Source organism: Periplaneta americana, chromosome 16 (assembly GCF_040183065.1).
Source record: "Periplaneta americana isolate PAMFEO1 chromosome 16, P.americana_PAMFEO1_priV1, whole genome shotgun sequence".
Lineage (NCBI taxonomy): Eukaryota > Metazoa > Arthropoda > Insecta > Blattodea > Blattidae > Periplaneta > Periplaneta americana.
The window spans coordinates 150,803,939-150,827,277 of record NC_091132.1 but is presented as its reverse complement, the minus strand read 5'-3'; the positions used below and the strand labels follow the sequence as shown (position 1 = coordinate 150,827,277).

The 23,339-nt window shown below is 37.1% G+C and overlaps 1 protein-coding gene across 13 annotated transcripts; it reads right to left on the bottom strand.

Moving 5' to 3' along the window:
* Positions 1-249: 249 nt before the first annotated feature.
* Positions 250-21,809, bottom strand: LOC138691326 (uncharacterized). 13 transcript variants are annotated; one of them, XR_011329835.1, is made up of 9 exons: positions 21,538-21,805; positions 19,916-20,013; positions 19,414-19,551; positions 14,299-14,381; positions 9,614-9,738; positions 7,381-7,462; positions 6,781-6,939; positions 5,434-6,663; positions 250-1,641 (listed from the first exon to the last, which is right to left on the bottom strand). XR_011329835.1 is itself a non-coding variant. In XM_069813209.1 (6 exons), exons 1-6 carry the CDS (start codon positions 21,578-21,580, stop codon positions 1,631-1,633), a joined length of 498 nt encoding a protein of 165 aa, XP_069669310.1. In that variant the 5' UTR covers positions 21,581-21,802; the 3' UTR covers positions 250-1,630. The 13 variants fall into 13 exon arrangements, 2 of the variants coding, with proteins under 2 accessions (XP_069669310.1, XP_069669311.1); XR_011329826.1 differs by having other exon boundaries at positions 8,719-9,738; positions 21,538-21,792; XR_011329827.1 differs by lacking the exon at positions 7,381-7,462 and adding an exon at positions 1,806-2,007 and having other exon boundaries at positions 8,719-9,738; positions 21,538-21,792.
* Between the last annotated feature and the right edge of the window lie 1,530 nt (positions 21,810-23,339).

Genomic DNA, 23,339 nt, shown 5'->3' with positions numbered 1-23,339 from the left:
GATGAAGAAATGGGTGCTTTTTATTTTATTTTACGACGCTTTATCAACAGCTTAGGTTACTTAGCGTCTGAATGAGATGAAGGTGATAATGCCGGTGAAATGAGTCCGGGGTTCAGCACCGAAAGTTACCCAGCATTTGCTCATATTGGGTTGAGGGAAAACCCCGAAAAAACCTCAACCAGGTAACTTGTCCCGACCGGGATTTTTTTCAATGCTGAATGTCAATGTGGATGTGAACAATAATTAGTATTTTTTTATTGGAACTAAAATTTATTGGTAGACAGATAGTATATATACATATTTTGCGATTCTTTATCAACTGCGTAATGACATGAAGGTGATATTGCCAGCGAAATGACTCCAGCGCCGGAAGTTACCCAGCATTTGCTCTTTATGGGTTGAGGCAAAACCCGTAAACAATCTCAACCAAACAACTGGTCTCATCCAAGATTTGATTTTACAACACAGCGGTAGACTAGAAATATATTAGGAAGTTAGGAAATGTACGACAATTTTATGCTGAAGTACGACAATTTTCATAAGTTAATATGACGGTTTCGATTCCTTTATCTCGCAACCCTGGCCTCATGTTCAGACTCAAACTCCACCCCAAAAATTCGATTCGTCTGGCTGGCATTATCTTTGTACATTCAAAGTAATGTACACGACGGCTGAAGAGGGCATAAATAAATCCCTGTAACAGCCGTCTATATGTATGCATATGCATTACCGGTCAAAAGTTTTCGATTACCTGTCACAACTACGGATTTGTGGTTAAAACAGGGATTTCGTTTTGAATATTCTATCATATCATATCATAATCATAGAAAGAGAGAGAAAATATTTATTTTGTTGGGCTATTTAGTTTTTCCGATGTGTTTGTACATTGACAAAGTATATAGTTGTTTTCATAGATGATCGAAAACTTTTGACCGGTAGTGTATGTATTAAAATTTAAATTATGGCTTATTTAACGACGCTCGCAACTGCAGAGGTTATATCAGCGTCACCGGTGTGCCGGAATTTTGTCCCGTAGGTTTTCTTTTACATGTCAGTAAATCTACGACATGAGCCTGTCGCATTTAAACACACTTAAATGCCATCGACCTCGGCCGGGATCGAACCCGCAACTCGAGCATAGAAGGCCAGCGCTATACCAATTATGCTACCAAGGCCGACTATATGTATTAATGGCAATAAACCATTTGAATCTTGAAATCTTGAAAAACCAAAGATGTGCTGTTGTATTAACCACAAAGCCTTTAAGAGAGAGACAATAAAAGTAAAAAAATGTAGTTAAATGTAGCACACTTGTAACTCCATACACTCTGACGTTCAGATTTTAGAATGTGAATCACTTGCATTATCACAGCTAAAACAATAGGTATATGAAAAATTAGACAAAGTCCAAATATATTTACAAATCCAATCAATTAAATCCTGTGTGTCCCACTGCACCGAAGGACCACAACAAATATTCTCCATTTTCCTCTATTTTTATGCAGCAAGTTAAGGTCTTTCCGGAATTTCCTAGCCTCTCGCATCTCTTCCTCTACTCTTCTCCTCCAAGTCTTCCAAGTTCTGCCTTTGTGACGACTCCAGTAGCGGTGCATTCTATGCGTTCAATGATTCAGAAAACCCCTAGGAAAAACAATTTAATTGATTAAATAAATTTATTTATAATTTACACTATCATTCTTTGTTTCTTGCTCATCTTTAATAAGTTTACTTGCGGTTCTGATGTATTTTTGTCTTATGAAAACCTATGAACCACAGAGATCACACACATACAAATACATGCTTACGAATGCTTTCGAGGTTCAATTTCTACTCTGAATCTCGCCAAGTCAGCTTCTGGACTTGCGTGTGGGCGAGAGGCAAGGGGACATGCTGCATGGCAAATGTGTGGTTGCCCTGGTGTTTGGATCAGCGCAGCTGTAGTCACGTGATCGTGTGACAGCCGACACGCTAAAGACTTTGTGATGCAAACTCGAATTTAGCTCCAATCTGTAGCAGAGATTACGGTTTTAGTACTTGTACGTGTGTGTTATTGATTATTGTACTTATTAATGGTTTCTTACTATCCTTTAAATGTGCATTTAGTCTTTCTTGGTGTTTTAGTCATAATATATTCATCTGTGAGTGTGACCAATGTTCGTTTCCAAAGAAAATGAATAGTGTTCCATATCTTTTACAAACAAATTTTTCAGTTTTAATCATGGAAGATAAGTAAAATAAAGAAGCTTGGAAGACCGTTACCTCAACTCGATTTAAAGCAAGAACAAACAAGCCAATGTAAGACATTTTGGAGGGCTTTCGGTGTAAAAATATATGAAAAAAACAGCTGGAATTGCGATTGTGAATCTACAAATAAATTACGGTATTTTGTTTCCCATGCCTGCTATTTGCTATAGGTAAAGATATGAGCTGGACATGCACTTGTGTGTCACATTTAAGCCATCTGACACAGAGAATTAAGCATGAGGAATCCCAAAAGAATGCTTGCCTAGATTTATCAGTCCTTTGAAGAACAGAAGTTAGGCAAGAGCTTAGCTCAGCTTTCAGGCAGAATATTGAAAGAGAGAATGATAACGTAAGGAAAAATCACTATATTCTTTCAAAGATAATTGATCATCATTATCATCATCATCATCAGCATCATCACCATAGCAGGCTCATTTTAAAGAATTTCAGTGTTTTTAAATAACAAATGAGATATTGTTAAATTGTTGGAAACCCATGTAATATCATAAAAGTAGTCATTTTAGGCACAAACTGCTACTGGACGACTCCCTTCAGGGTTCTATTTGAGAACTTCCAGCTCCTTGCGTCCTCATTTCTCATGCTATATCCTATGTACAAATAATAGGCCAATCTCACTATTCCACCCATTTAGCAATTGAAGAATTTTCTACCCTTTTCCCTTAAAAACAGTGCAAACACTCGTGATGCCCCACTTCGATTACTGTGACCTAAGCGTTACTTCGGCGCAGAGACTGCAACGTGTTCATAATATGTACGTAGGTTTTGTCTGCAATATTCGCCGGGCTGATCATGTAACACCATCCCTCGAAATGTTGTCCTGGCTCCAACTGAATCAGGGAATACTAAAACGTTCTAAGTCACTATCTTTACGAAATTGATTTAATGGCAGGAAGTCATTCTTTGAAGGTAAATACAAATATGTATGCAAAAATATTCTAAGTCAAGTCTCTTTGTATGGTCATATAAGAGTTCTGTATTGCGTAGTGAAAACAAAAACGTTCTGAATCAGTGACATAGAACCATTTTGTTTCCATTAGCCAGACTGACTCAGAAGTTTTTCGTTTGTATTGGCTAGTTCTCCCGGTAAATTGAAACAGTGACAGCTGAGTTTGTTATGTAAGAATTCAGTGTTAGTAAGAGATTGAAAATGGATGAAAAAAATATAAGGGGAATTAATCAACCAAAAAAGTTTTATTCACGGCTTCAGTCTGAGGTATGTCCTGACAAATCTAAAGATCAACATCATGTTCTTGCCATTGCATTCGATTATATGCAGAACATTTCATTGCCAGTTATCCCTGTACAAGGCACTTTTTATCTGAGACAGCTAAATGTCAACTCATTCTGCATTCATGATGTCAAGAAAAACCATGCAACTTTAAACATTTACAATGAAGGCATCGCAAAAAAGGCCCTAATGAGGTGTGTTCTTTCGTTTTCGAATACCTTAGCTCTGTCCTAAATGATATAAAAGAAGTTCATGTTTACTGTGACAACTGTGGAGGCCAGAATAAAAGATACGCTCTTAATAATGTATTTTTGGCCTTCACAGATTCGGAGAGATTTGAGAAAATTGAACAATTCTATCCTATCAGAAGGCATTCTTTTTTGCCCTGCGATAGGGATTTCGCAATATTGTCCAAAGAACCATGAGAAAACATGACAGATTTTACAGCATGCATCAGTTGACCAAAATTATTATAACTTCAAGTTTATCTAGAAAGTTTACAGTAGTAGAAGTTGAAATATGTGACATTAAAAATTTTAAAGACTGGTGGCAAGAGTTTTACAAGAAAACATGTGTATCCGAGGAAACAAGAGGGCAACAGCTACAGAAAACGAAACGAAGTGCAATTTGGTATAAGTACTTATGATGGTGAAACAGCTGTTAAAGGTACCATAGTCACAAGAAGCCACATTGATGGGTTATTAGTAAACACGTACAAGCTATTGCACAACAGTGACCCTCGACCATCTTTTCCAGTGTGATTAGCGTACGAGACAGGTAAAGTACATATAAAACCCCAAAAAGTACAAGACATTAGATCACTATTGCCACGGACTTTTATGAAGCTGTTAAACTGGCCCACTGGAGGCGTAGATAGCAGCGCGTAGGATCAAGAAGTTGATTTAAAATAATAAAAATTGGCCTAAAATACGCTTCTATCCAGTACACTTTGTTAAAATGTGAGTTTTAGTTGACACTATTATTTGTACAAAAATATTTTAGACAAAATAAATATTCCATTAACAATTTTTCAGTTTCTTATTAATTTTCCCTCAAGTAAATTAAAAGGTTCTAAGTCACACAACCCAATTTTATTTTTTTCTCATACATTTTGTTAAAATGTGAGTTTTAGTTGACACTTTTGTTCGTACACAAAACAGTTTATACAAAATTAATATTCCATTAACAATTTTTCAATTTCTTATTAATTTTCCTGAAAGTAAACTAAAAGGTTCTAAATCAGACACCCTAATTTGAATTTTTTTTAGGTTTATAGAAGAAAAAAAAAGTGATTTTGGTCATGATTTAGCTCAAGTATAGGTCATATATTAAAATGTAATTTTTTCATATTTTAAAACAAACCCTGAAAGTTAAAGAAACAGTTTTTTTTAGTTTTCCAAAAAACAAGGTTGGATGACTTAGAACGTTTTAGTCTTCCCCGATTCAACTAGAAGATCGAAGAAAAATCCACTGTCTTTCCCTTCTCTTTCACATACTGCATTTCTCCACTCCTGTCTACCTTGTGTTTCGCTTTCAAAATTTATCCACTCACCATAATTTAGACACACGATCAAAATAAATGTCCAGTTGTTGTATTTCCATTTCGTACAATATTCTGGTCACGATATATAATCATATACTATGTCTTTCGGGATTTACTTCCAAACCTATCACTTTACTTGCTTCAAGTAGAATTTCCGTGTTTTCCCTAATCGTTTGTCGATTTTCTCCTAACATATTCACGTCATCCGCAGAAAAGAAGCTGATGTAACCCGTTCTACTCCAAACCCTCTCTGTTATCCTGAACTTTCCTAATAGGATGTTCTAGAGCGAAGTTAAAAAGTAAAGGTGATAGTGCATCTTATCTTATCTCATTATTATTATTATTATTATCATCATTTCTTACCAATGTTTATTAGTGTGTCACTAATGTTACTTACCTAAATTTTGTTGTGATTCCTTCATTATGATCCTTGCGAGCCTGCCTCGACTTTTCTTTATTCTCAGTTTCACCTGCCACATGGCAAATCTTAGAGAGCAGACGGTCATCTCCCCCTCCCTTCCCCCTTGCCTCCCTTGTTCAGTAAGGGGAGTACAGTTGGTATATCATCCTTTTCTATAGTGCGGTCCATTACGAAGCTGCATAAAAATCATCATTGGTGAAAACTCCTGTCATAGGGAAATATCCCACATTTCTTGAAGTCTGACATTATGTTAGCAAGTGTCATCGCACGCTGAAGAGCCATACTTATACATCCCGCAAAATCATATGCTTACAGAAATACCTGGATGATGCAGCATCCTGGAATCCACTGCAACATTGTAATGAGCCTGGAAGGACTTGAATACATTGACATCCAAGGGTGGAATACGATTGCTGCAGTGTGGTGGGATAGTTAACATGGTGACACAATTCTTAACAATATCGAGTGCTTCTATTGCTAGGTGGCTCTCGTGATTGTCTAATATCAAAAGCCTTGGGTTTTCTTTCGATGACTGGGTATGTTTGACAAAGTGGCGAATGACATCTGAAAAAATTTTCCATTCATCCACCCAGATTTTGTGCCTAGTCCTAGGGTGCCAGGAGCCCCTGTAAGCATATGCTCCTTAAAATGTATCTTAGGAAATACCATAACTGGGGGAATGGCAATACCAGATGCACTTATTATGCAACATGTTGTCACAAGTGTCCCTTTTTCTCCACTCGTAACTTTAACTGTTTGAATCCTCTTGGGGCCAACACATTTCTTGGGGTCTGAAGTGTAGTTGTGGCAGTCTCATACAAATTAAATATCTGGGTGCCATCCCTGTAAGCTGTGGTCAGGTGCAAGACGTCGTGTAGATTGAACGAAGTTCCTCTCGTCAAACTACAAGGTTCTGGACGACGGAGACTAATTTGTGGATGTCGTTTTCTAAATTTGTACATCCAATCTTCGCCTGCTGCTTGGTTTCGGATCCAATTTTCTGGCACTTTTGCGTTGTTGTATTGGGCAATTTCAAATGCCAATCGACGGGCTTCTATGATGTCCGAACCATAACACATTTTCGCACATATCAGTAGATAGGATTCCAGGGAAGCTTCCTGTTCATCAGTGAAAACGCGCCGGCAGTCATAGTTTGGGTACATACGGATATCGCCATTTTAATTTTCCTTCCTTTTTCTCACGTACCTGCACAAATTAATTCATATTAGTTAATAAGGCTATGAATGGCTAATTTTCTATAGTATTTTGCACCAGCCATTTACAAAATATTTCATTGTAATATAGGACGGTATAATAATTCACCTTGATAAAGTGGCATAATTAACATTTCGAGCTTGAGCTGTTTTTCTAAGACCCATCCCTTGATTTATTACGAGCTCCATTGCTGCCAGCATATCTTCTTCAGCAAAAAGCGCAATTTTTTTCTCTTCCTTTCCTTCACGCATCATTTTAGTTGATTCGCTGAAAAATAAATATTAGTAATCTTTATCACTAAAATAATAGCGTTTTTGTTGTAATATAATCGAAGGAAAACGTTGAAAAATTTCAATTAGGAAATTGGCTGAATTGGCAATCGAAACCAGGACCGCTGAGGGGTGACGTTACTACAGTGCCATAGTGATGCTTGCAACTATGTAAGTACATTCAATTGTATACAATTATGTGCAATGTGGCACAGTGTAAGACCAACAGGGCCTATGTTTTGGTAGCATCATGATGGCGACTGTCCACAAGAATGGCTTCACCTCCAAGCTGTTCTTGCCTACTCTATGTATTCTGTGCTCGTTGGTTTTAGCATCAGTGAATGTCTAATGAATTTTGTAAACATTACATTTCCTTTTTTATCGTTATATTGTTACAACAGCAGCACAATGCTACACCGTCAATATGAACGTAACTTACGAGAGATAAACGTCTGACAGGCACGACTTCGAAAGATTTCTCGCCTGTCCTGGCGTTTCTGAAGTTTTGGGTTACAAGAATGCTGGAAACATACACCAGAGATATCACATTACATAACATTGTCGTCGGTATTTTAAGAATACATTTGAAGGGTTTGGGATCAGATAGTCCTATGCCACGTCAGACTGAAATTGAAATACAAGGCAAAATTTGTTTTTTTAAAAACTCTATAAATCATAAAATCATATCACTGGCAGTCCTACATTTTTCATTGTGTTTATAGGAGTGTTTTAAATTTTATTGACTAACGTGCAAGAGTCGTTGCGAAATATTAAAAGATTAAAAAAAAAAATGTAATTCACATGTGGCATAGGACTTTCTTGCCGAATTAGAATTTCATGTATATTTTACATTAAATGCCTTATGATCTTTTATTCATTTTATTTTAAATTTATGCAATTACTACTCCAAAATTATTTGCATGGAAACGTATAATTCCTCATTTTCCTCTGAATTATTTTGCATGGATGTACATATGATTAATCGAACACAAACGAAAATATTTGAAGGCATCATAGTTTGTCCCAACTATAATAACTCCTCAATATTATGTTAGTTCATAGTGGTATCTTCAGACCTGTCACTTGGTCGTGTGATTTACTGCTGGAATATAGGGGAACAGATCTTGAATATCTTTGAATTTCAAAGGATTAAGTCGGAAACGTCCTAAGAATTTTAATCCCAGTGGGATCTGCTCACATGCTTGACGACGTTTCTGTAATGAAACTGTTACGGAATCATCACTTCAAGCGCACTTTACAAACATAGTATCTGGATTTCTCTGCGTGAACCTAAATGTGTAAACAGCCGAAAACAGAAGATCAGTCCAATCATCATGTTTAGTTGTCTTTCTTGTCAACTTAACTAGTTTTTACACTGTCAACGAAGTCATCTTGCGTCATTGCTGTAATATGAAATAGCTTTCTTTTTTAACATTTGAGTAAAATTCGTCGCCATCTATATGGATCGTTAACAGCTTGGGTTCGATTCCTTGCAAACTTTTCAATTTTAGAAAAGTCATGATGAGAGGAGGGTGTGTGTGACCTGCTACTTGAAAACGGTGCACAATACTCTCAACGAACAAGGTGCATCCACAATGCAGTTATGTTTCAGTTCTTGTTTCGCCTTTGACAGTTATATGAAGAAAGAACATGGTAACATATGCATAATGAATTAATTGCTTTAGAATTCACTCTTACATATAAGCTACAAATTCAGCATCAAAACAATCATATGCCACAATAACTAATTAATATCGTTATCTTACATACAGATTACCTGTTGTACCTGCGTCTTCCAATTCATTTGGTACAAGTTCTTCTGATCTCTTTGCACCAATATCAGTAGATTCTTCATCATTTTCACACACAAATAACTTGTTTTTATAGGGTCGCAACTTTCTAATTGCTCCTCATTCCCCGCCATCTTAAATCCAAGTGCCATAGGATTATACAAATCAAAAAGTAACAATCTAGCACAGGAATAAAAAACAAAGATGGTAAAATCTCAATTTTTGCCAAAATGTGGCAAAGGACTATCTGAGCCCAAATTGTTCATTTCATTTACGAGAAGCATCGCCTTTGTATATGTTTAATTAAGCTACTCTTATCAACAAAACAATTTTGACAAACATCACATTTGAAAGGTTTCTCGCCAGTATGAAGGCGTATGTGACAGTTTAGATCAGATACTCGCGAGTAACACTTTCCACAATAATTGCATTTGAAAGGTTTCAGGCCAGTGTGCATCAGTTTATGGCTTTTCAAACCACTAGCATGAGAGAAACGCTTAGCACAAACATCACATCTGAAAGGTTTCTCTCCTGTGTGCACGCGTTTATGACGGTTTCGACAACCGGAATGTGTGAAACCCTTTCCACAAACATCGCATTTAAAAGGCTTCTCGCCAAAGTGACTTCGCTTATGACATATTAAACCGTGAGACACCGAGAAACACTTATTACAAACATCGCATTTGAAAGGCGTCTCGCCTGTGTGCTTGCGTTCATGGACTTTAAGGCTGCTTTTCTCCGTGAAACGCTGAGCACAAACTTCACATTTGAAAGGTTTCTCGCCTGTGTGCAAGCGTTTATGTCGTTTTAGGCAAAACGATTTGGAGACAACCTTACCACAAATATCGCATTTGAATGGGTTCTTGCCTGCGTGCTTCTCACCTTCACGAGTCCGCACAGGTTTTTCCGAGGTATCTGAATTATTTGGAATCTGACATACAATCGCGTTCTCTTCATCTGCAAAACTGTCGAAATTTGATGAATTCTTCTTAGAGGAAGTCGCAATCCTACGAAGAAAATATACATCAGTCTATAAGATAGTCACAACAGATATACATTAAATTGATTAATGAATACCATGAGTACAAGTCTTATTTAACCCGAAGGTACGTCAGCGTTAAAGACACATCTTTGTAAATAATCATCTCGGTTTAATTTTTATACGATTCACAGAAAGAATTTTAAATTAATATTATACAATATACAACCAAAAGAAATATTAAACAAAATAAACCAAAAGACATCAATAAAATATGTAGAGGCAGAATAAAAAATATATACTTTTACTAGGTTATTTAACGATGCTGTGTTATTTCGCGTTGATGGGATTCGTGATGAAGTGGCGAGATGAAGTAAAGGATTCAAAAGGTTGCATAACATTCGCCTTACAATTGGAGAAAACTCGAAAAAACCCAACAAGGAAAGCAGCCCAAAAAGGAACGGAACCAAAGCCCGATTCATCATTTCCTATATCCCATCGCGTATTTTTTTTTTTTTTTTTTAGCATATCACATTGCTATATTCCAATTGGAAATACTGTTGGACTAAGAAAATGAAAGTCGCGTCGGAATTCAAGTATACTTTGAATACTACCGCGAATGGAGGCCTTGCAATCAATATAATTGTCATAAAATTCTTTCTTTTAATCACCGTCCATACCTCAATCTATATAAAATTCTCCAGGCATAGGCTAATTCTGGACGGAATCCGATCATGCGAACAGAGGTGATATCGCCAAGCGGTAGATGCTTCATTTATAATAGTGCAAGGATTAAAAACAGAACGCTTACCTTAAATGTGTAACCATTGTGGAGTAACACTTAGCATGCCTAACCGTGAAATGAGCGGACCTGGGTTCAAATCTAGTTGGCCGAAGTGATCTAGTTGAGGTTTTCTCCAGGGTTTTCCGTGAACCCATTATGAGGAAATGCTGGGTAACTTTCGGTGCTGAACCCTGGACTCATTTCATTGCCATCATCACGTCTTTGTCACTCAGATGCTAAATAATATAGTAGTTGATAAAGCATTGTAAAGTAACTAAAAAATAAAAAATTAACACTAACTAGGTTTCATTTTCATTTCGCTTTCGGTTATAATTGTTATTTATAGCATATATATAGCAGATTGGAAAACATTATGGGCACAACTGCCACAGTATATTTTGTCTCCCTTAGTCAAGGTTGCTACCTTACATTTTTCAGAACCAGTGAAAAATTAGGACATTCTTTAGCCATAGCATCCGAATTGTTTAAATCTTCAATAGCTGCCTACTGTTTTATACAAGACACTAAAAAAAAAATGCAAAGAGAAAAGTCTAGTTGAGATTGAACAAAAATTGTTAATTTTAAAACAAAATGTCGATTTTTCCATTGACTATTTCATTTCTTCAGCACGAATTTTGTTTGCATTATCCTTGATATTTCGTGATATGGTCGTTGGATGTGAAATGAGAGAATCTGCATCCATTTATCTGCGATTAAGCATTACTTAATACACACTATTGTAAAAATTTTAAGTAAAGTGAACCTGCAGTTTTGTTTATATTATTAAATACTGTGACTGAGACAGGTTATGTCTGCATTTGAAGACATTTCAAAAATCACTGTTCTTTGTATGCGATCACATATATTTTCATTACCAATAAAATGAGTTTAACAAGAACGATGTTGAATAACATTATTGATAATAATTTGAAGTGTTGATTCATTTAACGAAATGTTCCATTCAATGATTATGTTATCGTAATTTACATGTTCAGATACTTCCTGATTTTCACGCTTTCAGAAATAAAAGAATAATGTAATCTTCTTCATTAGGATGTTTTGAGTATCAGGGAATAAAATGTGATGTATGAGGGGCAGTCAAATGAAAAAGGGTCGCCATACGTGTATCTCACAGCGGGCAAGTTGATAACACTAGAATTTGATTGCTGAACTGAAATCTCGTGGCGACTCGCGAAAGCACAGTTACAACCTCTGCTTACACACTAGTCGTTCGTTTATTGTGCTGGAAGTGAAGTTAGAAATACGTGTGTTCTCCTAACATCACTAATGGAGGCAGGTAGTGAAGAACAGTGAGGTGTAGTGCGATGTTTGATTGCAGAAAGAGTAGGACGAGAAATTCATCGTTCCATGTCTGTTGTTTACGGTGAACACAGCATGTCATGTTCTCTTGTACTGGAATGGCACAAGAGATTTCGAGAGGGTCGCGTGTCACTGCAAGATGATGCTCACCCAGGACAGGCTCGTCATGCCATCACTCCTGCTGTTATTGCTGAAGTTGATGGTCTTATATGAGAAAATCAACGGATCACTGTGGAAGAACTTCGTCCTTTGGTGGGATTAAGTCTCGGTTTCGTAGAAGTCATTGTGACGAAGCATCAGCTTTACCGAAAAATCTGCGAGCAATGGGTTCCATATCAGTTGACGGAAGAATAAAAAACAATCAGAATGGCTGCTTAACTGGGTCACTTCTAACGACACAACGAGGAATAGTATGCATTTCTGTCCAGTTTTGTCACTGGGGATGAATCGTGGTGTCAACATTTGAGCCAGAGAGCAAACAGCAGAGCCACCAATGAAAAAAAAAAAAAAGGATTCTCCCCCATCGAAAAATGCTAAAGCAATATACACAAATTCTGCTAAGGTCATTTTGACATTCTTCTTCGATTCTAGGGATGCTCTGTTTGTTGAATTTCTCGAGCACGAGACCATAATCAATGCACAGCATTATGAAGAATCTTTACAGAGCCTGAGACACGCCATTAAGTCAAAACGCCCTGGAATGCTATCGAACGGCGTTATTCTTCTTCATGATAATACCTGCCCCCTTACTGCGAACTCCGTGAGGAATATGATTCAGAGATTTGGTTGGGAAACACTACAACAACCCCCCCCCACTACATCCCTGATCTCTCCCCATGCGGTTTTCACAGTTTTGGAAAGTTGAAGAAAGACATTCGTGGGCTTCGTTTTGCATCGGCCATCGGATGGAGACATGTGTAACCGGGTAAGGAGCTGGTTCGGTAGACAGTCCACAAGGTTTTTCAAGAATGGGATTGATCTTTTTATTTTATTTTAGTAGGTTATTTTACGACACTTGTTCAACATCTTAGGTTATTTAGCATCTGAATGAGATGAAGGTGATAATGCCGGTGAAATGAGTCCGGAGTCCAACACCGAAAGTTACCCAGCAATTGCTCATATTGGGTTAAGAAAAAACCCCGGAAAAAACCTCAACCAGGTAACTTGCCCCGACCGGGAATCGAACCCAGGCCACCTGGTTTCGCGGCTAGACGTGCTAACCATTACTCCACAGGTGTGGACTGGGATTGATCGTCTTGTCTCGCAGTGGGGTAAAAATATAAACCATTTAGGAGATTACTTTTTAGGTAATAAATGTTCTATTACATTTTTTGGCATATCACCTGTTTTCATTTGACTGCCCCTCATATGAATCATATGAGGAGACACAGAAAGGCACTAAATAGAAGAGATTGAAGAAAGCTGAGATTGCAGTGAAAGACCTGCCCTTGGGCAGAACACTATGCGTCAGTGAATCATGGAGTGTAACTTCATCCAGTTCAAGCCCAGTTTTTGTTCAACACTTAGTTAATCCATTTTTGGTGTAGAACCATCAAGTTTTAGGGCTGAAAAATACTAGAAAATTCCCTTATCTTTAGCTGCTCGAAGTTAAAGGTTAAAATATCCCACAATAGAGATAAAAAATCTCTTTTAGCTCATTTGTAAAAAGCTCGTATACCCATCACAATTTCTCAAACACTAATATAAAATTACTGGCTACAAATAGGAACAGTAATGGGTTCATATCGGTAACCGGTCTTTTGTTGGGACCTGGCAAAATATCCGGCCAAGACAGTGAAGTACCGGCTAGTTGGCAACCCTACCTCCAAGGTGATTGGAACTTCACACTTTCTCTGTTCTCATTCATTTTATTACGAAGGCCTTTCCATTCTTTATCTTTTAAGACATAGTCCTCTGTTTAAAAATCAAAAACAGCTCTTTAAGATTAATTTGTCCGCATTTCATATTATGAAAATCTAAAAGGGAACGCAACCTAACAGTACAGTGAAGTATCACCAGAGAGAAAAAGCTCCAGCTAGCTACCGCTGAAAAAGTAACGCAACCTGTAAGTCCAGAAGTACAGACCCATAAAACTTGTCGAAACTTTCGCAGCACTCGAATTGCACAGGAAGCAAAACAGCGAAGCAGTGCAATGCACAAGGATTGCAGCCACAGTTATAATGTTACTAATCAACGTACCGGTAGGGATTTGATCATATCCTAAAGAGATCATGGTTATAGAACAGCAGAATAATAAAGCAGCAGATATAGTGGAAGTTTTAGTATGTTACTCATCAAGTTAAGCAACATTTTAGTGAATCTTATATCATTTCAGTACCAAGAAGTATTGAGACATTAACAAGAAAATCTACACAAATTTAGTGCATGAAGGTAGTATCATTCATTATAAAATTTATTTCCTTCATCGTAACTAAATGAAGTTCCGACAGAATGGAAGAAGCAAAACCAGCACAGTACACTCACCTCCTAGTCAACACTTCATCCTCTTCTGAAGATATTTCCAGTTTCTGTTCCTGCTGAGCTCTGTCCACATGGGACAAATCTTCCTGAAAAAGTGAGTAAATATTAATCTAGCTTTAATAGACTGATTCCCATGTCAGAGATCTCAGTATTCAAATTTAATGAGTCTAATCTAACTTTTCAGCGAGGTTGGAATGACTTTTAGATAAAACCCAATTGGTTCCCTCTAACTGCATTGATTTATGTCCTTCATATATCTTTCCTTAAATTCAGGCTGTTTGCTTGTATTCTAACACGCACTGGAATCAAGTTTCAACTTTGAATTATGTGCCTGTCATGTAAAAGTGGCCTGCAGAAAACATAATTACAATCTGCAAGAATATTTGACGTATAGAAAGAGAAAAAGGTTATATATTCAAACAATATATTTTGCTGTTGAAAGTTGTATTACCTCAAGATGCAGACTATCTAACACAACTTCTCCTTTTGATGTAAGATAGCAGAAAATAAAGGTTTTGCCACGACACTTGCAAATATGTAATACAGATTATTGCTGCGGATTCAGGAGATTTACAACCACAAATCAATTGAGGTACTGAAGCTGGAATTTGTGATCATTGTGCAAGATTGAAAAAGAAAGAATCGTGGCAGATATAGAAACATATGGCAGATCGAAGTCCGTGGGAAACGATGTAAATGCCGATTTTATAACTGTAAGTCCAGAACATTATAAAAAATTTGAATATGGAACATGTGCTGTATATTAGGTTGCCAGGGGACAGCAGATGAGATGCTCAACAGTGTCGCATATTTTCACAGATATTTAAATAACAGAATACACCCACCTCTGTTATAAAGAAAAAAAAATAATAAAATTATATTATTATTATTATTATTATTATTTTAAATAAAATTAATTTTTAACAAAGTTAGAGGACTTCCAAATCTTTTGTTTTGTATATACATTTACATCTGTTACAACTCATCATTCAATATCTAGAATACGAACTGCTATTTCAGTAACAAGTAAATAAAGAATTTCGTAAACTTGGAATGAAATCGCTCCTTTCGCACAATTTTCTCCATGTATTCCGGACAATTCTCGGTTTCCTATCAGAAATATATATTTACAGATTATTATGTTATTTCAAAACTAAAATGAAAACTGTCTAATTTGTGAACATTATGGAAAAAGGGTAAAGAGTTAATGCGAAAAGGGAATGTTAATACGTCTAACATACTTAAAAATGCACTACTGTTATATCTGTTTATACAGCTCGACCAAGTTAAGTCTGCGAGCCGATAGGGGAAGTTGGAGGCAGTTCTGTAGTGAAAGAGGCGGTAACGAGAGGAGACCAGTACAGTCTCATATGACAGCAAAGTTTTCCTACTGCGCTTCAGTTCATAGAGCGGTAACAATTTAAGACGCTTTGAAATAGACTGTACTTCTATTTCTGCTTTACAGTGAGGTTTGGCGTTCTGATTGGCAAGCGTGGTGAAAGTTGCATGAGGGGGGAGGCTGGGAGACAGCGTAACTGTTGCCTTTATCTGATGACAAGGACAACAAATGCGTGCGCTCCGTAGTGTATTTTAAACGATGTGCACACGTTGAAATCTGAGCGTCAAGTGACCTATGTGGCAACTGTGTTTTGCCTCTACATTCCATCCCGATATCCCCACTCGCAGACTTGATTTGGGCAAGCTGTAGACAGTGAACCACTTACATCAAATTCAGTTTTCGCGACAGAAAAGCTAATAAGCACTAGTGTGGTGTCTTCTAATTTTATCTCTGATTTGATATCGTAACTCTGGTCCATGCATTGTCTTCATGCCAGTCAATTTCAGATGCGATACATTTTCCTCCTAACTAACGCAAATTGCCCTTATTCAGTAATATGTAATATAGATAGTTTCAGCGGACTGAGAATATTCACATCTTGAAATGGATTGGGGGAGGGAGGACCCTTCAATTTGTCATTGTGGAAGTCTGTAAGTCTTGTGAAAGGTAAAGAGAGTCAGGGCAGATCAAATTCCGAAATAAACGGTGTTAATGCTGATTTCATAAATGTAAGTCCAGAAAATTATAAAAAGCATTCTCGAAGGATTATACCTATATACTGTGAATAAAATTGAGAATGGACAGCAGATGAGTTACTCAACATTGTAGCATATTTTCACATGTGCTTGTAAGAAAATAAACGTACACCATTTTAAACAAACCTGTACAATTATTATTATTATTATTATTATTATTATTATTATTATTATTTTTATTATTTTCTATAAATTTACTTCTTAAAACAGTTATATAATTTCCAAATCTGTTGTGAGTTTCGGACAAACCTATATATCAGCTTCAAGATATCGATGAATGTCTAGCATAGTAATTGATAGACCAGCACAAGAAAGGAATACTTTGTAAAGTTAAAAGAAATCCTGTTCTAAAGGGAAAGCACTTTGTCCATGTATTCAAGATAGTGTTCCGTTAACTACCAGAAATATATATTAGGGTAGCGAATTATTATTCTATTTCAATCTAAAAATGAAGTTTACAAACAATTGGTAACAAGAAAACAGTTAATGGGCCGTAAGAATAAAGTTGAGCATATCCTTTTACTCTACTATTTTGAAGGATGTGCTTCAGATTTTAATAATAAAATGCAGAGCAAAACCTTCTGCTCTTGATGACGCAATAGGAAAAGAGCACTTGCTTCACAGGAAGAAGCATTTGCTTGGAGCGCAACCTTTTGCTTCAGAATTAGAAAAAAATGTATGAATAAAGTGAAGCATATCCTTCGATTCAGAAGCATATCCTTCTAAAAAGTGAAGTCTGGTCAGGAGCAGACTCATCTATGTGGTTTACTGATCTGGTTGAATTACCAGTCGCATTACGTCGTGAAAAATACTACAAATTACGTTGCTGTAATGTTAGGGAGTAGTATAACAGTTTTTATACACTCATTGAAGGAAATATCCAATGGATTACATCTCATTTTCTGGAAGAAACACAGGAGAGGAGAGGAGGGGCCCAAGTGGTGTCTACAATCCCGGAGGCCTGGATTCGATCCTCGGCCAGGTCGTGTTGGAGTTTGTGGTAGACAAATCAGACGTTGCAAAGAGTTTTCTCGGGATACTCCCGTTTCCCTGTAACATTCCATTTCATCTATTATCTATAATAGTAAAAATAGGTTAGAGTGAATTCTTGGGAGTAGTACGGGTTTCCGACGCTGGTATAGGGAGGGCTTGGAGCTCCTGGCCGCTGGAGTTTATCATCGCGAAATGGGACCTGGCTGTATCTGGGGCTGAGATAGAATGGCCAACCTGTCAGTGTCAGATTGACGAATGCCACTCAGGCCACCTGTCGGATTTGGACAATCATCGTATACAGGATGCACAATGGCCCAAAGCGTGTTCAAGTGTACGAATCTGTCTCGGGTCCAGCCCTCGTAAAGCCAGTCAGCCAGCTATCCTTGGAAATGGAGATGATTTTTTTTTTTTTTTTGCGGTTCATGGTCGATCAGAGATTCCAATCAGGTATTGCAGAAGAGATGGGTATACATCGGACCACTATGAGTAAAACTGCAGTTGGCCAGGGTCCGTTCTTGACTGTAGAATATGGAAAAATTCATCAGTTCGTGATGTGTTCAGTGGATTTAAAAATATTGTCCTATTGGGTGATGGCTTCGAAACATGGCTCATGGCATCACATCGAAATCGGATTTTTAAATAAAGAGACATTTATAATAGAATGTTCCTTTGGCCAACTAAGAAGCGGGTTTCTCATTCTACAATACGCCTGTACAATTGCTGCCTCAAAGGTCCCAACAATCATATTGTTTGTTGCTTTGTTTTTCACAATGTAAGCTAGCGAAGTGCCTATATGATCATAATTATGACTTTACAGATAATATATAGGGTTTAAATGAAGATGAAAATACTGAAGAGAAAGAGGAACCTGCCACTGGAAGGACATATATTCACGTCACTGCATTCGTATAATTTTACTACTCGTATTTTATTGATGCACACAGATTAACGTAGAAACTTTAACTATCATTATTTCTTATAGTAGGCTTAATCATAATATTTAATAATGCTATTATGGGCACTTCAAAGACTCATGTTAAGAGGAATTTATTAGTATGCCGAATTTTCTTACAATAATTTTTATCATTTTCTGAAATGCTATCTTTTTTTTTCCTCTTCACCTCTGGAACTTGTCACTTTTTTCTAATATTCCAGGATGTGTAGCTAAAAATATAATTGTACTTTCAACGGGCACAAAGCTACTGCTGTCTGAACCGGAAAATGCAGTTTTAACCACGTGGAATCCTTATTTAGTTGTGATTGAAATGTAAAGTAAAAGGAAATCCACGGCTATACAGCCCTGAAGGACCAAGACCGACCAGCCGGCCGCTGGCCTCACGTTCACATGCCGAAGTAGAGGTGGACGATCATCCAACCAGAATGGAGGTATCGTGTGGGTAGCATGATGATCCCCCCAGCCGTTATAGCTGGTTTGCGATACCGGATTTTCGCTACCTATCGTAACTCCCCAAGTGCATCACGGTGCTGGGTGGGCACCGGTCCCATACACTGCCCGAAATTCCATGAGAAAATTTCTTCCCTCACGAGGACTCGAACCAGCGCGCATTCCATAACGCGAGTCCTAGGCAGGTTGCCTCAGACCATGGCACGGGCATGTGATTGAAATGAGTGTGGTTTATTAGAATCAGAAGGAAACTTGCTATGTCATTGGGAGGCCTACCATTGCTGCTTATCTCATTTCTTTATGAAACAGAACACCCGCACTCAGCTGACAAAGAGCGCCGACAAATACACTATACTGCAACATGAAAAACACAACATTCATGAGCACATGCTCCTGTCTTAGAAGCATATGGTCGAAGGATAAGATAGAGGTTATTCTTACAATTCGAAGCATATGCTTATACTTCAACCTCTTGCTTCGGAGCACATCCTTATACTTCAACCTCTTGCTTCGAAGGAAATCCTTCAGTTTTATTCATATGGCCCAATAATGCACACTGTTAATGGTTTCGACATAATTAAAAATGCAGTACCTACATATCCGTATACTTATAGTAAAGAACTTACATCAATTTCACATTTCACGAATGCAAAGCTCGTAGGCATTGGAGTGTGTTCAATTTTTATCTCTGATTTGATTTCGTAACTGTGATCCACGCATTCTGTCTTCATTCCCGTTACTTCCAGATACGATGAATTCCCTTCCTACAGAACAAAATTACAACATGAATAATTTTATTTAGTTGCTTCAATTGACTTCACTTGTAACAACCGTCAATCTGTCCTGCATGGCCATTATTGGCTAACTCTCTCAACACGGGTAACAAGTTAGATAAGACAAATGAAAGCAAAAAGGGAACAAGGTTTTACGGACACAGGCAATCACAGATAACGGGCCCGATGTTCCTTGTCAAAATAATTTACATACTGTGATTTATATTCTACATCCTGTGTACAAATGTCTTTTCGAGTATTATATTTTATTAATCATTACTAAGAACAATAACAAATATATCGTCCTCAGGCACTTTTAGACAAAGAAATAAATACAGGGAGACGTTTCATTTACCTCTGATGAAGATTTATTTTCTTCTAATTTGTATTTGTTGTCATATAGTAAGTCAAACGGATCAACCTCACATTCCATCTTGATTAAATCCATCACAACTGAAAGAAGAGTTTATGTAAATGACAGTGATTTATAGAAACTTTCATACAAGTTGTTACGATCTAATTCACATGATGCTTAAACGTACTCATCTACTTTCGCAACAGACGTGCCAAGACTCTGTAATTCGCTACCTGCTAGTATTAGGGACTGTCGAAATAAAATTAAATTCAAACGCAAACTTACTAGGTACTTGGTCAGTAACTGAGACTCGTCCAGACATGGCGTCTTGCAAATGGTAATCTTACTCTATCATACAATACTTCAATCTCCAGTAACTTCATCCATATATATTATTTTACTGTATCTTTAATTTGTACTTCAGTAAATAATTTCGTCTTTGTATTTGCCTACCTTAATTCTTGAATACTCTCTTTTAACGAGTTTGGTACAACAATTGCTATTAGAGGAGAAAAATTCGCTCTGGCGCCGGGCATCGAACCCGGGTCCTTGGTTCTACGTACCAAGCGCCCTAGCCACTGAGCCACTGTAATTCCTCTGTTATCAGGGATATAAAATTTCCTCCGTTTTGTGTTGCATTTTTGATTCAAGGAATACAGTATAATTTATTTATTATTTTTTAATTATCGCTTATCTACTGCTACTCGTACCATTGTTTAATTCTCATATCATGCTACTTCTTACAAAGGGAAATATGCAGCGTTGTAAGTAACAAACATATAAGTATATTATAGCAAATTCCAAGATTCGAAACAATCCGTGTGCTAAGTAAACTGTAAAAAAAAAAAAAAAAAAAATAGAAAATCACTTTAAACATTGTATATTATTATTTGTTGTTGTTTAGTCAACTGTCCTTAGACAGGCTGGAATCTAATTAATGACAAATAAAACGTCACTCATGAGGTAACTAAGCAAACTAAGCAAGGACAATTCAGTGGGTAGGGTGGCCAGTTCTTTCCCCCCTCATTTAACATTACATTTCCTCAAACTGTAATGTGCCACGAAACAGTGGTATTAGTAAAACAGATGTAATGAAAGCACAACGACGGTTATACTCTAGCCTGAAGTTTATGATGTGTTATATACGTTGGAGGTAAAATTTTGCAATTTACCTCTTCCACAATTCCAATTCTACGAAATAAATTATGTACGTAAAGTATATCCACCGAAAGTGAAAACTTACTTCCTACTGCATGGACTCTCAGGAACGAAAGGTATCAATGTTGCCGTGAATGTGGCGACAATGAATGAAATGAAATGCGCACAATGTGCATGAAAATGTGGCGACAAAACCTCTAGTCTAGAGTAGCGGTTATCAACCTTTTCCGACTTGCGAACCCCTTCAACAACGATCTGAGTTGGGTGAATCACTGACTTTTAAATATGCATACAGTAGACATGCATAAAATTAAATTCCAAGCAAAAGGTTTAATAACCTTAAGTTAATTTAACCCTTAACGGTTAAAACCTATAATTACTGTAGTTACTGCTTAAAAGTTACACAACATGTAGCCCTAGTTGCAATAATAGTGTAAATACAAGTTTTCATTATAATTACTCACCTCTTCCTTGGAATTCAGTGAGAAGGTTGCTCCAGCTTTCCATGACACAGAGCTTTGAAGTCAGGAACCACACAAGTTAAAGTCTCAAATCACTTTCAGCACAAAGTCTGTTTCTTTATTTATTTTCTAAAAAGGCATATGAAGAAAACGACTTTTCGCACAAATATGTGGATGAAAAGGGTAATAAAGACGTTATGGCTTTATTCGCTCACACTGGGAACTCCTTTAAACTCAACCAAAAACCAATTAATGACAAAGATTTATAACATTTCTGTAACTGAAAATCAGTGGAAATTTCAAGAAGCTGCTCTTTTTCATCTGCGCTTAAAGTGGATTCTAAAATTGTTGACTCTTCGAAGGGACTGCGAATCCATTTGTTATTATTGGGCATAGCAGGGAAATATTCTCTGAAGATTTTTCCAAGTCCCATCAAATGTTCTTTAGCCATGTTCTTGACTTTTTCGTCCAAAGAAAGATGATTTTTCCACCAGGAAGTTGTGAAGGGTATCAAAGCACTCTGTTTGATTGCTATTGAAACACGTTTTCCAAAAATTAAGTTTTTTAATTTATGATTCGATACGGTCTTGCACAATATAAACGTTTATATTTGACCCCTGGAGAGATAAGTTTAAACTGTTAATTTTTTAGAAAATGTCTGCCAAGTAACTTAGTCTGAAACAAGACTTCATCTTCCATGCACTTTGCTTGGTGAAAGGCATGGCTGGTAAGAAAAACGTAAACTTCGTCTTTAAGCTCATGCAGTCTCGAAATAGTTCTACCTCGAGATAGCTACTTAACTTCAGTGTGAGACAATAAACACTTATAAATGCTTCCAATTTCCTCACAAAGCACTGGAAAGATGCGGGAATTTGTACGGTGAGCCTTATAACAGTTAATTATTTTCATCAATCCATCGGGCACGCGTTTAGAAACAAGAGCCTGTCACTGAATGCAACATTGTGTCCAAGAAGCGTTCGGCGCAACCGATTTCACTTTGGCAACAAACCCCGCATAACACCCTGTCATAGATTTCGTACCAGCGAGTCCAGTCTATTGAATTTTCGCGAAAGTATTCGTCGGTTAACTTAAATTTATCTCCTCCCGTAGTTCTCTCTTTTAAGGGTTTGCAGATTAGTAGTTCCTTTTCTACAGACTCCCTATTAATATAACGGACGAAAAGTAACAAAATGACTAAATTGGCAACATCAGTCGATTCGTCAAGTTGAATCGCAAAAGACGGACTGGCACGAACTCTTTCCAAAATTTCATTTTCAACATAATTTGCCATGTCTTTAATCTGGCGGTTGATCGTATTGTCGGACAATGGTACCATACTGGCATTTTTTTTGTGAAAGATTTTCCAAGCATGCACTGTACTACATCATTTATACATGACTGCACTAAATCTTCAGCTATTGAATGAGGTTTTGCAGTTTTAGCAATTCTGTAGCTAACGCGATAAGACGTTTCAAAAGCATTCTCATTGTCACTGTTTGCAGCGGATACGAAAGTAGTTAAATCATTTTTCCACTCGTTAGCTTTTCGTGTATAAAATCAGCAGATTTCTTTGCGTGGGTGGAGTGTTCAGTTTCTAAATGGCGTTTAAGTAGAGAAGGTTTAAGACTACCGTTAGCGAGAATGTCGCCACAAACAACACACTGTGGTCTTGGACAGTCCTTGTCCAAACCTAAAGTAATTATCATCGTACATTCTTTTCTTTACACACGGTTCACTTTCGTGGGATTGACACATATCACTAGAAGCTGTTGACACAACACTAACTTGCGATTTTGTTAAACTCT

What these genes read in the sequence shown, in the direction of transcription:
- LOC138691326 (XM_069813210.1), bottom strand. Translation starts at nt 21,580, where the DNA reads ATGGAAAGCTGGAGCAACCTTCTCACTGAATTCCAAGGAAGAG. An exon ending in TCGTGAAATGTGAAATTGAT is followed by an intron (nt 14,382 to 19,413) that starts GTAAGTTCTTTA and finishes TCACTTTTTCAG; the next exon opens with GAAGATTTGTCCCATGTGGA. An exon ending in GATGAAGTGTTGACTAGGAG is followed by an intron (nt 9,739 to 14,298) that starts GTGAGTGTACTG and finishes TTTTCTTCGTAG; the next exon opens with GATTGCGACTTCCTCTAAGA.